This window comes from Amphiprion ocellaris, chromosome 9 (genome assembly GCF_022539595.1).
Source record: "Amphiprion ocellaris isolate individual 3 ecotype Okinawa chromosome 9, ASM2253959v1, whole genome shotgun sequence".
Classification (NCBI taxonomy): domain Eukaryota; kingdom Metazoa; phylum Chordata; class Actinopteri; family Pomacentridae; genus Amphiprion; species Amphiprion ocellaris.
Genome location: NC_072774.1, coordinates 2,671,958 through 2,693,587, shown reverse-complemented (window position 1 = coordinate 2,693,587; position 21,630 = coordinate 2,671,958). Strand labels below are relative to the sequence as shown.

At 38.9% G+C, this 21,630-nt stretch overlaps 1 protein-coding gene across 3 annotated transcripts in view; it reads right to left on the bottom strand.

Moving 5' to 3' along the window:
* Positions 1–1,176: 1,176 nt before the first annotated feature.
* ncapd2 (non-SMC condensin I complex, subunit D2) overlaps positions 1,177–21,630 on the bottom strand; it is a 46,664-nt gene continuing 26,210 nt past the window's right edge. For 2 of the 3 annotated variants that reach the window (XM_035945198.2, XM_023263765.3), the window contains exons 19-32: positions 19,663–19,795; positions 18,775–18,850; positions 18,472–18,690; positions 18,227–18,387; positions 13,904–14,015; positions 13,696–13,819; positions 11,693–11,848; positions 9,155–9,332; positions 8,974–9,068; positions 7,393–7,473; positions 6,742–6,925; positions 5,240–5,408; positions 5,043–5,165; positions 1,177–1,394 (exon numbers count right to left, since the gene is read on the bottom strand). In XM_035945198.2, the coding sequence (XP_035801091.1) occupies positions 1,312–1,394; positions 5,043–5,165; positions 5,240–5,408; positions 6,742–6,925; positions 7,393–7,473; positions 8,974–9,068; positions 9,155–9,332; positions 11,693–11,848; positions 13,696–13,819; positions 13,904–14,015; positions 18,227–18,387; positions 18,472–18,690; positions 18,775–18,850; positions 19,663–19,795 (1,894 nt within the window). In that variant the 3' untranslated portion in view covers positions 1,177–1,311. The remainder of the gene's footprint in view (positions 1,395–5,042; positions 5,166–5,239; positions 5,409–6,741; positions 6,926–7,392; positions 7,474–8,973; positions 9,069–9,154; positions 9,333–11,692; positions 11,849–13,695; positions 13,820–13,903; positions 14,016–18,226; positions 18,388–18,471; positions 18,691–18,774; positions 18,851–19,662; positions 19,796–21,630) is intronic. The other variant, XM_055013841.1, reaches the window with a different exon arrangement.

Sequence of the window (21,630 nt, the reverse complement as noted above, 5' to 3'; positions counted from 1 at the left end):
ATTGACCCGTTTTAAAGTTTGAAAATGTGGAAAAATTACATATTTTCACAGTGAAACTTCTGATGTCCACTTTTTCAACATTTTTGGGAAATTTTTTAACATTTTTTGGTGGAATAAAAGAAATGTAAAAAATAAAAGTTTCCTACGAATATTGACAAAAAAAAAAATCAACCAAAATCCAGCGAATTTTACTGCATTTTGGTTGATTTTTATGTGAATGTTCTTAAAGAAAATATTAGAAGTTTTACCGATATATATTGAATCACTTTAGATATTTTTAGGATTTTTTTGGAAGATTTTTACTCATTTTTTGAAAATATTTACAAGAATTTTCTTGCCAAATTTGGGGGATTTTTTTTTTTTTTTTTTTTAAATAAAACTTTTAAGGGAAACTTTGAAAGAATTATTTGAATTTTCTTCCTGAAGGTTTTGCAAATTTTCTGAAATTTGTGGAATTTTTTTGCTGATTTTTGGGATTTTTTCAGACAGGAAACAATATTTTCTGGTGCCCGTAAATGAAGACAACAGGAGGGTTAATACATCTCAAATTAGGAGGTTACATGAAAGCAAAAATCTATTTGTGAGTGAAAAACTGCTATTTTTTAGCATATCTGGCTTATTTTAAGACACCTAAGCTTGACAATCCTGGTAAAATAGAGCTTAAAATAAGTTTTCCCAGCTAATTTTAAGATCTCAAGATTCTAAATATCACATCTTATTTCAAGAAATCTTACCAAGACATTTTTCACTTTTTCTATTGGCAGATTTTTTCACTTATTTCAAGTTAAACATTCCTTGAAATAAGTTTTTTCTTGCTTTGAGAGGGGCATTTTTTCCAGTGTAGAAGTGTTTTTACGTAACGCCTCGATGAGAATATTCTGGAGGACACCGTGTGGGAGCAGCCGGAGGCGAAAAACACAGATTAGCGGTGCTTTTTGGGAGGGTTAAACCGGCGATGACGAGGAGAGGAGAGTGTAGGAGGAAGAGGAGACCTACAAACAGACTGTAAATAAACAACGACAACATGCAGGGTTTGGGTCGGATCCGACGGAGGAACCAAGGAGATGGAGAGCGTCGTGGGGAGCTGTCTGAACAAGCTGTGCAGCCGTTAAACACTCCTGTCCAAACACCAGCCTCCGGAGGCACAGCTGCCCGATAAATCACAAAAACACAAAGTTCTGTTGGAAAACCAGGAGCGGGTTTATTAAAAGACGTCATCAGACTCTACTGTAAGAAACGGGAGTTAAAAAATATACAAAAAGATAAAAATGTTTAGAGCGTAAAAGGATAAAACAGAAATAATAGGAGGGGTCAGTTCCTGAGTCGAGCTCTTCGGGATGTTCTTGCGATCGGCGTCGTCACTTTGGGGGTTTCGCTCTCGGCCATGACGGCGTCTGATGGAGGAGATCAAACACAGGAGGTCACGACTCCACGATTTATTAAAGAGTCTGGAAACTGCAGATGTCCACAGATTGTCCCCAAAGTTTAGATGCACAGAAGCATCACAGAACTCGTCCGTCAGACGTATTTACTGGCAAACGAGTCGACGGGTCAGATCATATGAACGTACACGACCGTTCAAAAGTTTAGGAATGTCCTCATTTTTGAAAGAAAAGCAGCTTTTTATCAGTGAAGATGACATGAAAAGAATCAGAAAGTCTGGGTGATCCCAAACTTTTGAACGGTAGTTGTAGGGCAACTTTAACTAATATAGAGCAACTTTAAGCAATATAGAGCAACTTTAATGACTATAGAGCAACTTTAACTAATACAGAGCAACTTTAACCAATATAGAGCAACTTCTGATCAGATTGTCTATAAAAACAGTCATATTTTCTAATATTTTCTGAGCTTCTTTACGACCTGCAGTTTGATTAGTGCTGCTGCTCACTTTGATCGACTTCAAATCCTCTCAAACAGCTGAAGCTCAAACTTCTCTGGACTTATTGATCCAAAGAATATCATTGATCAGCTGTAAATCCTGGACACTCACTGTAAATCTAAATACTCTCAATGTAGACCCCAAGTAAATGTTATTTTCATGTTTCATATCAAACAACAACAATAATAATAATGATCATTAGTTGCAGGCCAAGTATAAACCTTTATGATATAAAACTTTATCATAAAATATTCAAATTTAAACCCAGACAGAATGTTCTGGGTGAGTCCTGATCTTTAGCTCAGATTTGTGGCCTCCAGGAGATTTTAGAATCAAAGTGGAGGCTCTTCTAGATCAAGGGTGTCAAACATGAGGCACGCGGACCGGTTTTGGCCCTGCAGCCAGACTTTGTAAATTGTAAAAATAACAAAGAAGACATTATCTGCAGATTGTAAATTTGTAAAACTATAAATTTAAAATAATTTCTAGACCATGACAAGTTGCTTTGATCATAAAGTAAAATACTAGATTGTTCTTTTGTCACTTTGTGTCTCATTCTTGTAATATTTTGTCTTGTTTTTTTGGTCTTTTTTTTTTGTCGCTTATTTCATGTTTTTGTCATTTTGTTTCTCGTTTTTTGTCATTTTGTGTTTCGCTTTATTCATTGTTTTGAGTAGCGTTTTTGTCGTGTGTGTTTTTTGTCTCACTTGTCTATTTTTTGTTTTTTCTCGCTTTTGTCATTTTTTGTGTCATTTGTCCATTCTTTTTGTCGCTTTGTAACTTTTGTCAGTTTTTTTGTCTTGTTTTGTTCCGTGTCGTTTGTCTCATTTTTTATCATTTTGTGTCTCATTTTTGTAATACTTTGTCTTTTTTTGGCCTTTTTTGTCTGATTTTTGTCATTTGTCTCATGTTTTTGTCATTTTGGGTTTCCTTTTTGTCTCACTTGTGTTTTTTGTCTTATTTTTGTTGTTTTGATCATAAAGTAAAATACATCATTCAGTTCATGATGACTAAATGTTTTGTTCCTTTGTAGATCTAGAAACTGAGGCTGAATGTTGTTGAAATTTCACTTATTTCTCCTAAGAAATTTCAGGTTGTTCATAATGTTTTGTAAAAAGATAATTCCTTAAATGTGAACTTTTTTTCACTAAAACAAAAGAAAAATTTGGAATTGTGGTTAATTATAGGTTATTATGCTGTGGTTTTACTGGTCACTGAACGTGGACCTGAACTAAAACGAATTCGACACCCCTGGTCTAGAAACATGATCAGCTGATCGCAGCAGCTACATTTATCAGTCAAAGAAGAAACACAACAGTTTGTAGGAATCAACACTAATGGAGATGATTAATGTTGTATTAGTATTTTGATAACTGATTAACTAGTTTCAGTGATTCCTCTAAATTCTGTGATTTGTAGCTTCTTAAATGTGAATATTTTCTGGTTTCTTTCCTCTGTGACAGTAAACTGAAGATCTTTGGACTAAACAAGACATTTCAGGAAACTCTGATCCACATTTTTCACTATTTTGGAACCAAAATCGTTGAATCCAGAAAATAGTCGACAGAATAATCAACAATGAAAATAATCGTTATTTGCAGATCGCTGCTTTACACTTTACCTGCATGAGTTAGTTTGAAAAAAGTGAGCCTAGCGCCAAAGAAATAAATGTCATTATGAGTGTTCACATACAGCAGCCTACATGCAGAGGAGGTAAAACCAGGAGGTTTCAGATGTTAACATGATGAGTTCATGACTAATTCAGATGTCAGTAACACATGAATTAAATCTGATGGAGACTCAGAAGTATTGTTCCTCACTAACTCGGAGCAAATACAGTTGGAAAAGTGAAGCTTCACTGGATTTGAGCTGCAACAAAACCTTCCAGAGCGGCTGAACTGAGAACCTGAGGATCATTCCAGAACTGGAGGACATTTTACGTCCCACCCGTCAAACTTCAAATAATCCAAATCCTAAAACATACAGTTGTTGTGTAAATGTTCTTGTCCTGAGACCAAATCTAAAAAACTAAGAGAAAATAATGTTTGAAAATATTTTAAATACCAAATAAGTCTGGAGTTCCCCCTAAAATCACATTTTTCTCTTGTCCCACCCCCCTGATGACCAAACTGAATCTCTAATAAAACAGTTAAAATGAAATTTAAATCTCCTTTTTTTGGTTTTATTTTTTTCATTGTCTGTTGTAATTGTGGGAATATTTTTTTAATCAACATATTTTAAATCATAATTATTATGCATGGAACGTGTCCCACAACAACCTTATTGATGACGTTTTTGCCATTTTGTGTCTTGTTTTTGTCATTTTGTGTCTAATTTTTCTTGTTTTGTGTCTTATTTTTGTTGTTTTTTGTCTCATTTTTGTCGTTTTTGTCTCATTTTTTCATTTTGTATCTTGTTTTTGTCATTCTGTGTCTCGTTTCTGTCATTTTCTGTCTCGTTTTTCTCAGTTTCTGTAATTTTTGTCATTTTGTGTCTTGTTTTTCTTATTTTGTGTCTCATTTTTGTCATTTTGTGTCTCATTGTTGTTGTTTTGTGTCTCTTTTTTCTCATTTTCTATCTTGTTTTTTTGTTTTGTATCTTGCTTTTTTCGTTTTGTCTCGTTTGTCGTTTTCTGTTTTGTTTCTGTCATTTTGTGTCTCATTTTTGTTGTTTTGTGTCTCGTTTTTGTCATCAACATCATCCAACAGTTTTCCTAAAGAATGTGTAGAGCAAAGCTATGTCCTCTCTTCTATTTTTCATATTTCCATCCCATTGTCAGTCTTGATTGAATGTCTCCCTCTACCTCATATTATCAGGATCAGACTAATTCTTTGGACTGTTTTCCATCAGTCAGTTTGTCCTCTTGGTCAGCAGTAACAGCAGCTAAATATCTAGCTTCTATTGCTGAGAAAAAGATCACATTAGCATGGATTAGCAACCCTGTTACTGTGATTAGAGTAGGGTTAGTAGAAAACACAGAAAACATGGAATAAAAATGCTACCATTGATGTGGAAGCTGAACCAATCAATACCTATTATTGATGAATGTGGAGCAGAAAACTGGAGAAGAGAAGGTTAAATTTTCAAACATTTTGAAGCCCAGATTTCCTCCAGTCCTGGAATGACCCCAACAATAAATTAATGAAGCAGCTGCACTCACCCTCTTCGTCTTCCTCTTCCTCATCGCTGCTGAAGGTGATCACTGGTTTCTTGGATTTGCGAGTTTTCCGAGGCGTCACAAAAGTGTCATCACCTTGACTGGAGACCGACGGCTTCGCTTGGCCTGGAAATGAAATGGAAACATGTTGAGCCTGTCGGTAAAACAGCAGCAGGTCGTTTCTGGATCCAAACTCTGACCTCTCTTCGACTTCGCTCGGCTCCTGCTGGGTCGGTTGGTCTGGAGAACCGTCCTCTCACAAGAACCTCCCTCTTTCTGGTTCTCCTCGTCCATCTCTGGACTCTCTACGTTCTCAAGCCCTCGAGTGTGAACCGCGGTAAGACGTTTCTCGAACTCTTCCACCTGAGCCTGAAGAACACAGAACACCAGGAAATTACAGAAAGTCAAAACTAGAAAAGCACTCAGAGCACAGTACTCTGCCAAGGCTGCTCAGTAGTATCATTTCCAACAGATGAAATAGTTAATAAAAAATGACGTTGCCCTGAGCACAGGCGTGTGTTATACATGTGTACATTATGTATGGCTACCGAATCACGTGACCTAAATATGTAGCCGGTGGCAGGAACTGATGGGACTCAGAAACACCCCCACAATTTAATCAGTTGTTCCTTGGAACATTTCTGATGGATAAGTCCTGATAAGTCCTCAGTGGTGGATTTGTAGTAGGATCACAATCATGTGATCATCAGCAGGCAGCTGACGTAGTGTTCACTTGTTGTCATGGTTACAGTGATGCTGTGCTGCTATCTGGCAATGATACAGAAATCTTTAACAAATCCATGGATCCAGACTATAAGCCACATCACTGCCAAAATCTAATCACTTGGTCCTTGTGTCATTTCTGACCTTCCCTGAAAATTTAATCCAAATCTGTCAGTCTGTTTTTGAGTAATGTTGCTGACAGACAGACAGACAAACCAGCGCCGATTGTCACATAACTTCCACCTTGTTCCTTGGCGGAGTAATTAACAACAGCCACTGTTGATCATCTTTGATAATGATTTGCTTTCAGCATAATTTTTTTACTCCGCTAAGGAACGCAGTGTAGTTATGTGACCATCGGCGTACGTTGGTTTGTCTGTCTGTCTTTTGTTATACATTGTCTTTTCTTGTCTGACTTTTGTTGTCATCTCATGTTTTTGTCATTTTGCTTCTTGTTTTGTGTTTCCTTTTTGTCTCGCTTGCGTTGTTTGTCCTTTTTTTGGTAATTTTATTTCTCACTTTTGTTGTTTTGTGTCTCGTTTTTGTAATATTGTCTTCTTTTGTTGTTTTTTGTCATTTTGATCATAAATCATTGTTCTTTTGTTTTTGTTGTGTCTCACTTTTGTTATACTTAGTCTTGTTTTTGTTGTGTATTGTCTTTTCTTGTCTGACTTTTGTTGTCATCTCATGTTTTTGTCATTTTGCTTCTTGTTTTGTGTTTCCTTTTTGTCTCGCTTGCATCATTTGTCTATTTTTTTTGTCGCTTTTATCATTTTGTATCTCATTTTTGTAATATTTTGTCTTCTTTAGTTGTTTTGTGTCTCATTTCTTGAATATTTCGACTTGTTTTTGTTCATTTTTGTCTGTCTGGCCTATATGCTTAGTTTGTACCTGTTGATGCATAAAGATTAAGCATGTTAAACTCGGGGTATACTTTGACCAAAGGGGATGAACCTGAGCGGATACTTGTTTTCGGTACCTTGAACTGGACTTTGGCGCCCCTCCTCAGCTTGGCGGTGATGGAGAGCAGCGGCTGGTAGACCCCCGGTTCGGTCAGCTTGTCGCTGTAACACTCCCAGCACTCCTGCAGCCTCTTGAAGCCACGCTCGCACATGGACAGCAGGGACAGACTGACGGCCAGGTCGCACCACTGCCGCTCCGTCCTGCAGCCGAACCACAGCGCAGGGATCACAGCGTTAACCCAATTAGCGGCAACAAAACGCACAAACTCAAAGAAGCTCATTACTCATGAACTTGGCATTGCACTGACATCGGCACCAAATCTCATTTCCCAGCAAACTTCTTCTATCTAAATTCACTTTGCCAGTGTGTAATATGAAACGTCCTTCCTCTGATCCGAGCGTGGACGACGCATGAGTCATCGGTTGGGCCGATTCCTCGACATGCTCTGGATGCACGGGAGGACGTTTCCATGACGAACTGAAGAATACCGGGATGTCGGTGGCAGGAGAAGTGAACTGTGAACCCAATCGATCGCAGTGAAAACACCCACTAATTACCCCACACACTCCCACCCACCCCCACATCCAGCACAATGGAAGCCGCAGGAATTAGCAGAGAAAAGACGGAAAACAAAGGATGCAGGTCAGAGGTGGGAGGATGGACTCACTTTGCCGTCCTGAAGCGCTGACAGAGTTTCTCCACCAGAGACTCGGTCTGTCGTTCTTTAGTGATGTAGGAGAACAGCTGTCTGAAAACACAATAGAACACAGAAAAGTAATTTAATTACATTTCCTAAAATAAAAACCGACAGAAAACACGGTCACATCACCTCAAATCATCACAATTTCTGGTCCTTCATCTGTGATTTGGCTGAAAGTGTTTTATCATAAATTTATAGATTTGAGTCTGTTTGAACAACAATATCTGAGGAACTATTAAAGATAAAAAGCTGAAGTTTTTTCTGTTATTTCTCATCATGTCTTTCATTTAGAATCTGTGATATATATCTCTAATTATGGATGAGTTGAAATATTAAAACATAGCTTTTAACACCGTCATAAGAAGTCCCATGTTTGAGCTCACATGATTTGTGTTCATTAGAAGATTCGAGAACAGGGGTGTCAAGCACGTGGACGACTTTGTAAAGTGTAAAAATCCCAGAGAAGACATTAACTGCAGACTGTAAATTAGTAAAACTATAAATTTAAAATCATTTCTAGACCATGACAAGTTGTTTGGATCAGAAAGTGAAATACTAGATTGTTCATTGTTCTTTTGTCTTGTTTTGTCTTTTTTTAGACTGATGTTTGTTGGTTGTCTTGTGTTTTTGTTGTTTTGTGTTGCCTTTTGTAATATTTTGTCTTCTTTTTGAGCATTTTTTGTCTTTTTTTGTCATTTTGATCATAAATCATTGTTCTTTTTTTTCATTTTGTCTCATTTTGTCATTTTATGTCTTGTTTTTGTAATATTTTGTCTTGTTTTTGTTGTTCATTGTCTTTTCTTGTCTCACTTTTGTTGCTTGTCTTATGTTTGTCATTTTGTTTCTTGTTTTGTGTCCTTTTTGTGTTGCTTGCATCGCTCGTCTATTACTTTGTCGCTTTGTTTCTTGCTTTTGTCGTTTTGTCTCATTTTTGTAATATTTTGTCTTGTTTTTTGTCTTTTTTGTCTGACTATTGTGGTTTGTCTCATGTCATTTTGTGTTTCCTTTTTGTCTTGCTTCTGTTTTTTTGTCTTATTTTTGTCATTTTGTGTTTTTGTTTTATCTTGCTTGCATCGTTGGTCTATTTTTTTGTCATTTTGAGTCTCATTTTTTGACTATTTTGTCTTGTATTTGTCAGATTTTTGTCGTTTTGATCAGAAAGTCAAATACTACATTGTTCAGTTCCAGATGACTAAATGCTTTGTTCCTTTTTAGACACTGTGATCTGTAAGATGTAATGTGTAAATGATAAACTGAGGCTTAATATTGTTGAATTTGAACTTCATTTTTATCAGAAATTTCAGGTTGTTCAAAATGCTTTGTAAAAAATACCATTCATTAAACGTTAACATTTTCAGAATGTACTTTTTTGCACTAAAACGAAGTGATTATAGGTTATTGTGCTGTGATTTTACTGGTGTGTAATGAGTTTAACACCCCTGACCTAAACAAACCCTCAAAGATCAGGGTTCTCCTGCCTTCATAATCCCATTCTGCTCAGAGCAGCAGATGGAGGAAAAGCCGATCATCTGCAGCCGTGCGACTCACTTCATGATGGTGTTGAAGTCCTCTGAGCTCATGGCTCTCTCCGGGTCGGACAGGCGGCTGATGATGTCTGGCAGCAGGTTGTAGATGGCGTTGTCCTGATGGGTGACACAAAGGGCACAGTTAAAAACCTCCCCAATTACTCGGGCTGCAGGAGGCTCTGGGGATGTGAGGACGTGAGCACCTTGGTGGCCAGCTCGTTGAAGAAGTTCAGGGCCAGGCTGGTGATGTGAGGCTCGGGGTCAATTAGCAGCACCGCCACCTCGCTGACTTGGCCTTTCACCTTCAGCACGTCTTTGAGCACCAGCTGAGTAAGAACTGTCACAGCCGTCTGCCTCACGGAGGGAACCTCGTCGCTCAGCCTGCAGGACGACAGAACACCTCAATTAGTGGGGACGGTTTGGTTTCCATCTCTGCAAAGTCCACAGTGAAGCTGGTAGGCTGCTAGCGGCTACATGCTGACATCAACATGTCTTGATTATTAAGTCTTACTGCTCGTAGTTATTGTTGTACCTCTCTGGTCTGCTTGGGGGACTCAGGCTACTGCAGTCCCACAATCTAGATGATCCAACTTCAGTAAATGATCCACCAAAATCTAAATCTGTCAGAAGAATCGGAATTCAGATCTTGATTCTACCCAATAAAGGTAATTTTTTGACAGGGGACCATAAATGTCTCTACACTAAGTTCATTAGGTAACCCCTAAACCCACCAGCAGGTTAATTAGGCACATAATCTTTCAAAAAAATGACCAATATGAGACCACAAATCTACTAGAAAGGTCGTATCAATCAGTGTAAGAACTAATTATCTGTGACATTAAATTCTGTGGAGAAAAAATGAGGAAACATGAGAGAGGACAATATCTACAGTATGAGGAGACAAGAGACAAAACTGCCACCAAGAAACATAAAATGACACCAGTGAGACAGAAAACAACAAAAAAAGACACAAAATTACAAAAAGGAGACACAAAATGACAAAAACGAGACACAAAACGACAAAAACGAGACACAAAGTCGTTCTGTGAACAGAGCAAGTTATTGAAGATACATTCAGCATGGTGAAACATCTTTCTACAGATGATGAGCAGCGCAGAGAGGAAAAGTCTGGAGAGGAAACATGGAGATAGAAAAATACTTACAGTATGAGGAGACAAAACGACCACAAGGAGACATAAAAAGACCAAAATAATACAGAATATGACACCAAACAAGAAAAACAAGACACAAAATTACCAGTAAGAGATATAAAAACTGCTAAAATAGACTCAAAATGCCAAAAATGAGGCATAAGACAAGAAAAAAAAAATCACATGAAACAACCAAACTAAAGACCCATGAAACTAATAACATGTTAGAAAAATGGGACAGAAACTGCCCAGATTTCAAAGGGTTAAACCAATTCCTCCACTGGATAACATGAATAAACTGCAGATCATCCAGCAGTAGTAGTTCTTATTTCAATCTGGGCTGAACTGAACCCAACTCCTGGAGCCACATCACCATCATGGTTACAAACACGAGCCAATATGGAAATTACTCATCACCTGTTCATTTGTTTCCCCCCCAATCGCAGTCGATTAAGCTCCTGTAGAGACTTGAAATTAACCAGAACGCTCCTAAAACACAATGGGACTGGACGGGCTGCGGCGGGGCGATCCGATGCCACTCTGAGCCCCAATTTAGACTCAAACTCACCCAAAAAACACAGAACAAAAGAAACTCATTAACCATTTCTCGGTGCCGCCAGAGAGCAGGACTCCTGGCAGAGGATCAGACGGCCCAACACGGTGCTTCCACATGCCAGAGCAGGAGCTTACAACGGCAATGAGTGGGGTAATTAATTCTTAATGCGCTTATCAGGAGGTGCCAGGGCAGCAGCGGCTCTGAGAACAGTGGAGGTGTTGGTGTGTGGGAGACAATTAGGGAAGGCTGTGAAATGCTTATCAGGTAGGAAACACTGGGAGGGCAACGACGTGGAATGAAAGGAAAGAATGTTTTACACGTCCAGAACACCTCAGAGCGAGTGCTATCAGCCGTTATAATTAAAACCACACTCCATCAAACGGAGCAACTTCAGCCCTCCGAGTTCTCCTCGGGAAACAGCTGCTGCGGCGGGAGGAGAGCGTTAAGTGTTTTTTAAAACCGTCTCCGCAAGCCGTCAACCTTTTTGCCCGAAATTATTCCCTTGTGCTCGCTGAGGCGCTTCGTGTAATTACACCGCGCCGGTCATCGCTCCAAGTCACAATCTGGACACACTAGTAATTAAGCTGCTTGTCGTCTCAAACTCCAGTCCGATGCTCCGCCTGGGTTCAGTGGCGGTGGGGGCGGGCTCTCTAAAAGTCATGAAGCGAAGGGCCCGGTTACCACGGCAACGCCCGGAAGGGTCACAACACGGGGCCTGCGTTGGAGTTCGCCGAACACAGATCATCTCCAAGTTTGGCTCCCCCATTTAAAAAAAAAGTGGAGAAAGAAAGACAGCAAAAGTTTTCCTATCATGTGGCTCAGTGGAGCGTCGTGGCAGCGGCGGCGGTCGATCGGCTCAGAGAGGCATCACGTTTACGCGACTCCCACCCGGACGAGCCGTCAGCCGTGGGAGGGGAACGTGGAAAAACGAAGCAAAGCTGCAGATGTTCTAGTAACGAGCACCAAACTGGAGTGGAGTCGGTTAGAGGAGCCGCTGCTGTGACAGATTCTCCATTTTGCCGTCGTTACATCACCTGGCGTAGAGGTTCTGGGTCCACGGCTCCAGAATGTTTGGGAAGCGGACCGTGAGGTCTCCCAGGGCGATGATGGCGTTGGCCCGGACCACCGGCAGAGCAGAACGCTCCAGAACCGTGAACATGAGGCGGATGTTCTCTTCACACACCGACGGGCTGAAGGGAGGAAACACAGAATTAATACAGGAAGTTAATTAGGTGGCCGATTAGTAATGAAAATGATTAGTAGCTTTTAAGCCTTTAAGACAGAGGTGTGAAATTCATCTTAGTTCAGGTTCCACATTCAGCCCAATTTGATCTCAAGTGACCAGTAAAACCACAGCATAATAACCAATAAATAACCACAACTCCTAATGTTTCCTTTGCTTTAGTGCAAAAAGTACATTCTGAATATATTCACATTTAAGGAATTATTTTTTTACACAACATTATGAACAACCTGAAATTTTTTAAGAAAAATAAATTCAATTTCAATAACACTATGCCTCAGTCCATCATTTACGCACAACAACTTCCAGATCACAGAGTGTCTACAAAGGAACACAACATTTACAGTAGTCACAGCTATCTGGAACTGAACAATGTAGTATTTTAGACAAAAAACAAGACAACCTATTACAAAAACGAGACACAAAATGACAAAAAATGAGACAGAAGAGTTACAAAGTGACAAAAACATGGACCAACGACACAAAAAGACAAAAAACTACAAAAGCGTGAAACAAAATGACAAGAAATGCTGTAATTTTTATACTGTACAAAGTCGTCCGCGGGCCGGATTGGACCCTCTGACGGGCCGGTTTTGGTCCGTGGGCCGCATGTTTGACAGCCTGCTTTAAGACCTACCATTGTCTAAGTCCGCCAGCACATATTCTTATATTTTTTACATACTGTAGTGCTATTTCTTGGAGTACAGTGGTCCCCAGTTTATCGCGGGGGTTAGGTTCCAGAACCCCCTGTGACTGGGGAAAATCCGCGAAGTGGAAACCTTATATTTATTTTATCATTTATTATATATTTTAGGGCTTTATAAACCCTTCCCACACTGCTATTAACCTTTTCCACACTCTTATAAACTCTTCCTATGCTCTTAAACACGTTCTACACTCTTAAATCTACCTTAATTAATGGTAAGCATCTCCCTCTGCCGCCTGGGTTCGGTGCCAGAAGCCATAGAAGGCATAGAACATTTGATGGATGTCGTAGGGCTTGAAATAAATTAAATTCTTTAATAAAAATTTCACAAAAACAACACCGCAGAGCAATGCTATGCGTGATCAGATGATGTGAAATGGACAAGGCGGGATGCTGAACGCTGCCAGTAATTAATTTCCATTAAAAATGGATGACATTTAATCATGATGAATCGGAATTAATCCACAGCAACCTTGTGATTAATCTGATTACATATTTTACTCGTTTGACTGCACTAGTTTTTTTTAAAACAAAAAATAAATAAATATAAAGATAATTTTAACTTCTAACCAACAGTAAACTAAATGAATAATCAGCCTAAAAGCAGGGAGTTAAATGCATTCTTGTGACTTAAGTGAGAGTGACTTTTAAGGATTAAAGTAAGGAAAGAGGCTCACAGAGGGAAGTATAATTAGTCTGCATTAATATAAATGTACAGCATTCCACAGATGTGATAATTAATTTATAGTACAACAGGACTCCAAGGGGCACAAATGTCTACAGTTGTGTTTTCTCTTTTGTTCAATTGTCAAATGCTTTGATTTTATGGGTTTACAGTGGTAGAAATGTATGTTTACAGAGCCAGTTATTGCCTTGTTATCTTACCTACATGAGTTTGTTGTTGCTTTACAGTATTCCTGGTACAACATTTTAAATGAATATCATAAAAGAGCAGAAAAAAACAAGCCGAAACCAGTGAATGTTTGGATTGTTTGCTAAATGATAAGACTATATGGTTGATTTCCATCAGCTCCCTCACACTATACTACACCCATACGGTGAAATAAAGACATAACAGGCATGTTTACCTGATCATCATGTACTGAGACAGAGCCAGACAGGCAGCTGTGGTGAGCTGAGGGTGGGAATAACGTCCTGGGGAGCTGCAGACTCTCACCAGCAGAGGAAGGAACGCGCTCAGCAGGTTCTCCTCTAAACACAGAGGTGGGTTAATATCATGTAAAAACAGACTCCGGTATGAGGGCTGGGGTTTAAACACAAGTGGTTTTTATTTACCAGCCAGTAGTTCGGTCTCACAGATCTTCCTGATGAGCTCGGCCTCCGTATCATCAGCCGAGGCACCGATCAGCCCCAGCTCCTCCTCCATGGTGCTCTCATTGGCCGTTTGCTGTTGGAAAACCGTGAAAGCAGATTTATAAAAACAGACACTAATCTGAGCTCTAAAATGTCACCATAAGGACTAATCTGCGCACTCTGCAGTAAGATGCAGTCAGACTGGATTTTATGGTCCACAGTGGACGCCTGAAATCCTGATGCTCGTCAGTGAAGTTAGGCTGATATATGATCTGATATTAGATTATTGGAGGTATGGAAGCACATTTTTCCTCACTGTGGTTCATTTATCAGTCTAGAATAGGGCTGTCAAACTCATTTTAGTTCAGGTCCACATTCAGCCCAAATTAATATCCAGTGATCCAGATCAGTAAAATCACAGCATAATAACCAATAAATAACCACAACTTCTAATTTTTCCTTTGTTTTCATGCAAAAAAGTTCACATTTAAGGAAGTATCTTTCTACAAAACATTATGAACAACTTGAAATTTCTTAAGAAAAATGAATTCAGTTTCAACAACATTCAGCCTCAGTTTATTATTTAGACATTACAACTTCCAGATCACAGAGTGTCTACAAAGACACACAACATTTAATCATCTGGAAATGAATGATATAGTATTTTATTTTAAGATCAAAATGATAAAAACAACAACAAAATGACAAAATATTTCAAAAATGAGACAAAAAACAACAAAAGCAAGAAACAAAATGACAAAAAATGAGACAACATGAAACAAAACAAAAGAGAAAAAATTTGACAAAAAAGTTACAAGGCGACAAAAAAATGGACAAATGACAAAAACAAGACAAATTATATATATGACACAAACGAGGCACACAACGCCAAAAGAACAATGAGCAATCTAATATTTTACTTTATGATCCAAACAACTTGTCATGGTCTAGAAATTATTTTAAATTTATAGTTTTACTAATTTACAACCTGCAGTTAATGTCTTCTCTGTTATTTTTACACTTTTTAAAATGGTCCCACGGGCCGGATTGGACCCTCTGGAGAGCCGGTTTTGGCCCGAGGGCTGCATGTTTGATACCTAAACATTCTAAAGTCATGCAGCTTTGTGGAAGCAGAACAACATGAAGAAGGAGAGAGAACTCAGAATGATGGAAACCACGAAAGAAAAACCTGGAATCAACATGTACAACATCTTTCTAAGTGTCCACAGATGATACCAACACTGGAAAATAAAAGAGGCTCTACATACAATAAATATTTGTTCAGTGTCTACAAACTGCATTTTTTACACTTTGCACATCAGCCCTAGGACAGGGCTGTCAAACATGCGGCCCGCGGGCCAAAAGTGACCCTCCAGAGGGTCCAATCTGGCCTGAGGGACGACTTTGTAAAGTGTAAAACTTACAGAGAAGACATTAACTGCAGATTGTAAATTAGTAAAACTATAAATTTAAAATGATTTCTAAACCATGACATGTTGTTTTGATCATAAAGTAAAATATTAGATTGCTCATTGTTCTTTTGTTGTTTTGTGTTTGTAGTATTTTGCCTTGTTTTTGTTGTTTTCTTGTCTGTTTCTTTTTTGTCTCACTTCCGTTTTTTTGTCTCGTTTCTGTTTTTTTTTGTCATTTGTCTCTCGTTTGTCATTTATGTAATTTTTTTGTCTCGTTTTTATTGTTTGTAACTTTTTTGTCTCGTTTTGTGTCGTTTGTCTCATTTTTTGTCCTTTTGTTTCTCGTTTTGGCATTTTGCATCTCGTTTTTGTAATATTTTGTGTCGTTTTGAAATTAATTTTGGCTTTTTTTGTCATTTTGTGTTTCACTTTATTCGTTGTTCTGAGCACTGTCTTTGTGATTTTGTCTCGCTTGTGTAGTTTTTTTTGGTTTGCCTCATTTTTTGTCATTGTGTGTCTTGTTTTTGTAATATTTTGTCTTGGTTTTGTCATTTTTTGTCTGACTTGTCTCATGTTTTTGTTGTTTTGCATTTCCATTTGTCTCGTTTCTGTTTGTCTATTTTTGTCGTTTTCTTCTCTCGCTTTTGTCATTTTTTCTTGTTTGTGTCATCTGCATAATTTTTTGTCTCTTGTTTTTATCGTTTGTAGCTTTTTTGTCAGATTTTTTGTCCTTTGTTTTGTTTCATGTCGTTTGTCTCATTCTTTCGCATTTTGTGTCTCGTTTTTGTAATATTTTGTCTTGTTTTTGTCTAAACTCCTCCTGCTCTAGAAAGTAGGGACGTCTTCTTTAACTTATTTGTTGCTCCTGAATCATTTATTATCGGTGATGAGATAAGTCTTTATTAATCCCACACTGGGGAAATTTGCATTGTTCCACCAGAGTTCAAACATTTCAGGAATATCAGAGTTATTTTTAAGGAGCAGTACTAGTTCTGATTGTTCCTCTGGATGGAAATAACACCACCTCATTAATATAAGCACTGATAGAGAAGCATTAACATGGCAATGATTCTTATCTACATATGGATTTGTCCGTAAGTGGAAAAAAACACAGATTCTATGATATGCAGAAAAAAACTGATATGCACAAGGTTTTTAGTGTCCAAAAATTATATTACAGACATAATTCACAGCTATGAATGTGTCGATATTACACCAAAATGTTTTGGTGAAATCTGCCGATACCAGATATTCTTATTTTCCTTGATAATACACACTTCAAGTGCTGTAGATTAACTCTAGCACTCTGTTTATTACTGCAGCAACACGAGGAGGCAGGGATTTCCATGTTGGCAAGCAGAGAGAATTGTGGGAGTTTGCTAGCGACGGCCAGCTCACGTTTTCTGCATCCTCTATAGAAAATAAAGTATGTACATGTTACTGGATCTGGTGCTTTATTTTTTATTGAGAATATTTGAATGAGACAAGTAGAAAAAAAGATTTTCAATTCAGATCTGGTTAATTTCACAACAGGATTCGACACTGTATGTTCAAGGACCGTTGGAAACTTTAACATCCGGTGATTCCTACTTGAGAAATACAGCCATTTTGGTGATTTTTTAAAGAAGATGTCATGTATTTCAAATCTGCCGACTTGTTTTGGGGATCAGAGGGAGTTAAATGTGTCGGCCAATCAGTAACAAGCACAAGTTTATATTCAAACTTTAAAACCGTTCACTAAGCATTTCTATCTGCAGCGTCACACACCCTCTGTGTTTCCACGTCTAGGTTTTAATCCACACAGAGAAAACAGTGACAAACCAAAGATAAATGAGCAATAAAACTGTAATGATAATTACGGAAACATTCATCTGGCTGCTCCCTGATGTGCCGAACAATTACTAGCCATCTGACTGTGTCACTAAAATAAATCTCATCACGCTGTCCTGCTGAGCCTCCGTCTGATTGTCAGAGAGAGTTTTGCCACACGAGGTTGTTTTGGCTTCATCTCTGACTGTTAAGTAACATTAAAAAGTCTGCAAAAACTGGAAACCGATGACTTCTGCCATGTAGAACACTGAGAAGATCCAAAAACAGCATAAACTGAACCCGTAGAAATGACTGTTTTCATGAATATCTTCAAGGTTTTACATATTAACTGTCATGAAATAATGAAAACGTCCATCTCAGAGCTTGTAGCGATGAAATCAGATTGTTTCTGTACAACCAGTTAATAACATAAATCAGAAGAAAGTAGCAGATTGTCACAGTGAAGGATCTTCTGCTGCTTTCATATCTCTTATTATAGCACTGTATAAAGGTTGCTAAATGGAAATATCATACGAAAACTGCATAAAATATGTTAATAGATCTTCTACTTGGATCAGACTATGAACCGATATGTGTTTTTGTGCTACAACTTGTCAAAGCTGCGCAATCAGTTATAAGTTCACTGAAAATAAATTTCTTTTCGTGTTTGTGAGCAAACATTTCATATTAAAGTATTCTATTTTGTATTATTGTGACCCGCAGCTACATGTGGTTCAGAAAATATCACTAGTTTACTTCTGGATTATCAGCTCATGACAGCTGCAATTTATTTCCCATCCACAATCAGATACTGAATCAGTGACATAATGAGAAATAAGAGAAAATTTTAGATTTTTTATCTTTGATAGTTCCTCAGATATTGTTGTTCAAACAGATTTAATGTGAAAATAAACCTGACGGAAGCGGGTCGACAGGTGATTTTTTAAAATATCTGAAAGTATTTTACATGCTGAATGCTTGAGATCAAATTGGGCTGAATGTGGACCTGAACTAAAATGTGTTTGACACTCCTGTTCTACATCATCATCCTGTCCAGTCAGCATCACCTACAGCAGCTCCTCACCTTGGCCTTGCTGGACGGACCTTTCTCCTTCTCCTCCCTCTCCTCCGTCTCCCCCCTCCTCCTCCTCAGCTCGGCGCTCACGCTCCGTTCCAGGTGAGACACCTGCCAGAACGCCACGGCGCCACACAGAGCCAGCAGCTGGGCCAGACTCACACAGTTCACTGCAGGACATCATGATGGAGAGTCAGCAGAGGAGCAGCTATCACTTTTAAAAACAGACGTCTGCCGTACAAAGAGGCGCTCACCTTGTTCACCCTGATCACCGGACCCCTGGGATCCGTCCTGCATCTGGCTGACGTCCTTGTTGTTGATTTCGCCGCCTTCTGCGATCTGATCGAGCACGAGGCGAGCGCTTCGCTGCAGCAGCCGAGAGCACAGCTGGTCAGGAGACTCGGCCAGGAAGTAGAGGAGGCGGACGGCCTGCTCCATGAAGCTCTGCCAGTACGGGTCCTCCATCACCACACCTGGAGGACACGAGGACAGGTGCAGTGAGAGGAGGAACTACGGGAGGTGAAAACTCTGAACTCAGGAATCATGGGTGAGTTTACCTTCAGCGACGGCCTGAGTGAGGCAGGTGAACAGCTGATGCTCCTGAGGAAGTCTGAACGGAGCAGCTTTGGACTGCTGGATGGAGAAACACACAAACAGCATCATATTAACATTTTTTTGGAGTGGCCTAGTCAAAGTCCGGACTTGAATCCGACTGAAATGCTGTGGCGTGACCTTAAAAAGGCCGTTCATGCTGGAAAACCCTCCAGTGTTGCTGAATTAAAACAATTCTGCAAAGAAGAGCAGACCAAAATATCTCCACAGAGATGTGAAAGACTCATTGCTGCTGAGGGTGGCCCAACCAGTTACTAGGTTTAGGGGCAATTAGTTTTTCACACAGGGCCAGGTAGCTTTGAAAAGTATTATTTTGCCCCCTTAAATAAAATCATCATTTAAAAAAATTGCATCCCACTGTGTCTGGGCTCCATGGATGTACAAATCCTCCAAAGTCCTGCAGCGACTGCTTTAATTACAGCTCTGTTAATGATGAACTATAAAGGTGTGGAAGGAGAATCTTCTATGTTGATAATCGATTCATCAGTTTGTGTATATCTTAAAAATAAAACAGTCTAAATTCTGTGATTACAGCTTTTTAAATGTGAGTATTTTCTGATAAACTGATTTATTACTGATTTATTCATCCAGGAGATAATGAATAATGGAAAACATCCTCAGTTGCTGCCGTAATTTCAGAATAATGTTAATATAATGTTGTGTAATGCGTGTGGCGTGCTGCATGGAGCAGATAATGATCTTTGTGATCTGATATGTTGGTGTTTTTAAACCGTTAAGAGGCTTTGAACTCTGCAGTTTCACCTCTACTTGTGTGTAAAGGATCTCAGGTGAATCGCATCGACCTGCCGACTCTCAGGTTCTCGTGCTCTCACCCTGACGTGGTCGGTGATGCTGCAGATGGTGATAACCGTGTCTCTGGCCAGCAGGAAGTCTTCGGTCACCTTCTCGCCCAGAGCCACCGAGCAGAGTGTGTCCAGGTTGCTGAGCACCACCTCCCTCTCTGCCCTGAAACGCCCACAGAAACATATAAAACGCTTTAAACACGGTACATCTGAAGCGTGCATTTCATAATCCCGAAAGGTCACGTGATTATGCAAAGTGAAGTAATAACATCTGCGTCGCCCCAACCACTCTGTGCGGGCCCTGCCAGCGCTCGGCTGCAGCCCAGATAATGCGTGTAGGAGGACGGGTTAGCAGAAGCACACGAGGTTTAATAGGTTATGAATGCTGCGATGCTGGATGAGGAGCAGCAGCAGTGTGGGTGGACTGCAGATAGTCTCCCTACAGCAGCGGCAGTCTTTGAGGTAGACTGAGAGGGAACACTGAATATATATATATAAAGCTCTGGCAGGGAGCCTAGTGTATGGTCGTGACTTTGACTACAATGAAGAGGAGCCGAGCTGGGCTTCTGCTCTGACTAATGAGAGGATTTACTGAATGTCAAGTAGCTGAGGCAGGACCCAAATGGAAAAGGAAGCGCTGTTATGCAGCGAGGAACAGTTTACATAATGTTTATTTCAACTTAACTCAAAACTGCAGCAGCATATCTTTTTATGCCAATAGGTTAAACAAGGAATGGAGGTTGTTGTGTGATAAAATAAATTAAACTTGACCTTAAAATGCAGTTTTCATTACATATGACAGAGAAAACACTGAACACAACAATATCATTATTATCAGCAACAGTACTTCTCAGAAGCTTGTAGAATTTTATGACATACTTTCATTGTTCAGGTATAATATCTCAGTTTAAGGTGGAATATTTAAGTAACGTTAGTCCTAAAGCAATGTATACTACCGTTCAAAAGTTTTCCATGAAAACTCCCACTTTTATTCATGTGCTAACATAATTGTACAAGGGTTTTCTAATCATCAATTAGCCTGAATTAAAGTCGCTCTATATTAATATGGCTCTACATTAGTTAAAGTTGCTCAGTATTAAAGTTGCTCAATAGTAGTTAAAGTTGCTCTACATTAGTTAAAGTTGTTCTAGATTAGGTAAAGTCACTCTATCTTAGCTAAAGTTGCTCTATATTAAAGTCGCTCTATATTAGTTAAAGTTGCTCTTAACGAGTTAAAGTTGACCTACACCACCGTTCAAAAGTTTGGGGTCATCCAGACAATTCCATGTTTTCCATAAAAACTCCCACTTTTATCCATGTGCTGACATAACTGCACAAGGGTTTTCTAATCATCAATGATCCTTTCAATACCATTAGCTAACACAATGTAGCATTAGAACACAGGAGTGATGGTTGCTGGAAATGTTCCTCTGTACCCCTATGGAGATATTCCATTAAAAATCAGCTGTTTCCAGCTACAATAGTCATTTACCACATTAACAATGTCTACACTGGATTTATCATTCATCTAATGTCATCTTCATTAGAAAAAATGATTTTCTTTCAAAAATAACTACATTACTAAGTGACCCCAAACTTTTGATTGGTGGTGTATATTAGGTTTATATCCAGATAATTTGAAGGTTAAAAAGAATCAATGAATATTTGTAGATTTAAACACATTAATGGCAAAGAGAGTAGCAGTCCTCTCATAGAAAAACATCAGAAGACCATAATGCCCAGTATTACTTTCTCCTGCTCTATTCTATCCCTATTTTAGTTGACTTACCTCATTTCAGTATTGTACTTATATCTTATTATTTTATACTATTTAAGCTGCATTTCTCATGTCAAGAATATCTAGTACAAGAATTTTCCTCAGGAATAATAAAGTTTTATCTTATATATATTATATTATACATCAAAACATAGTTGAAGTGTAATCTAGCAAAGCTCTACCTGATGCTGTCAGTTTTTATTAATTCACTGAAGATCAGG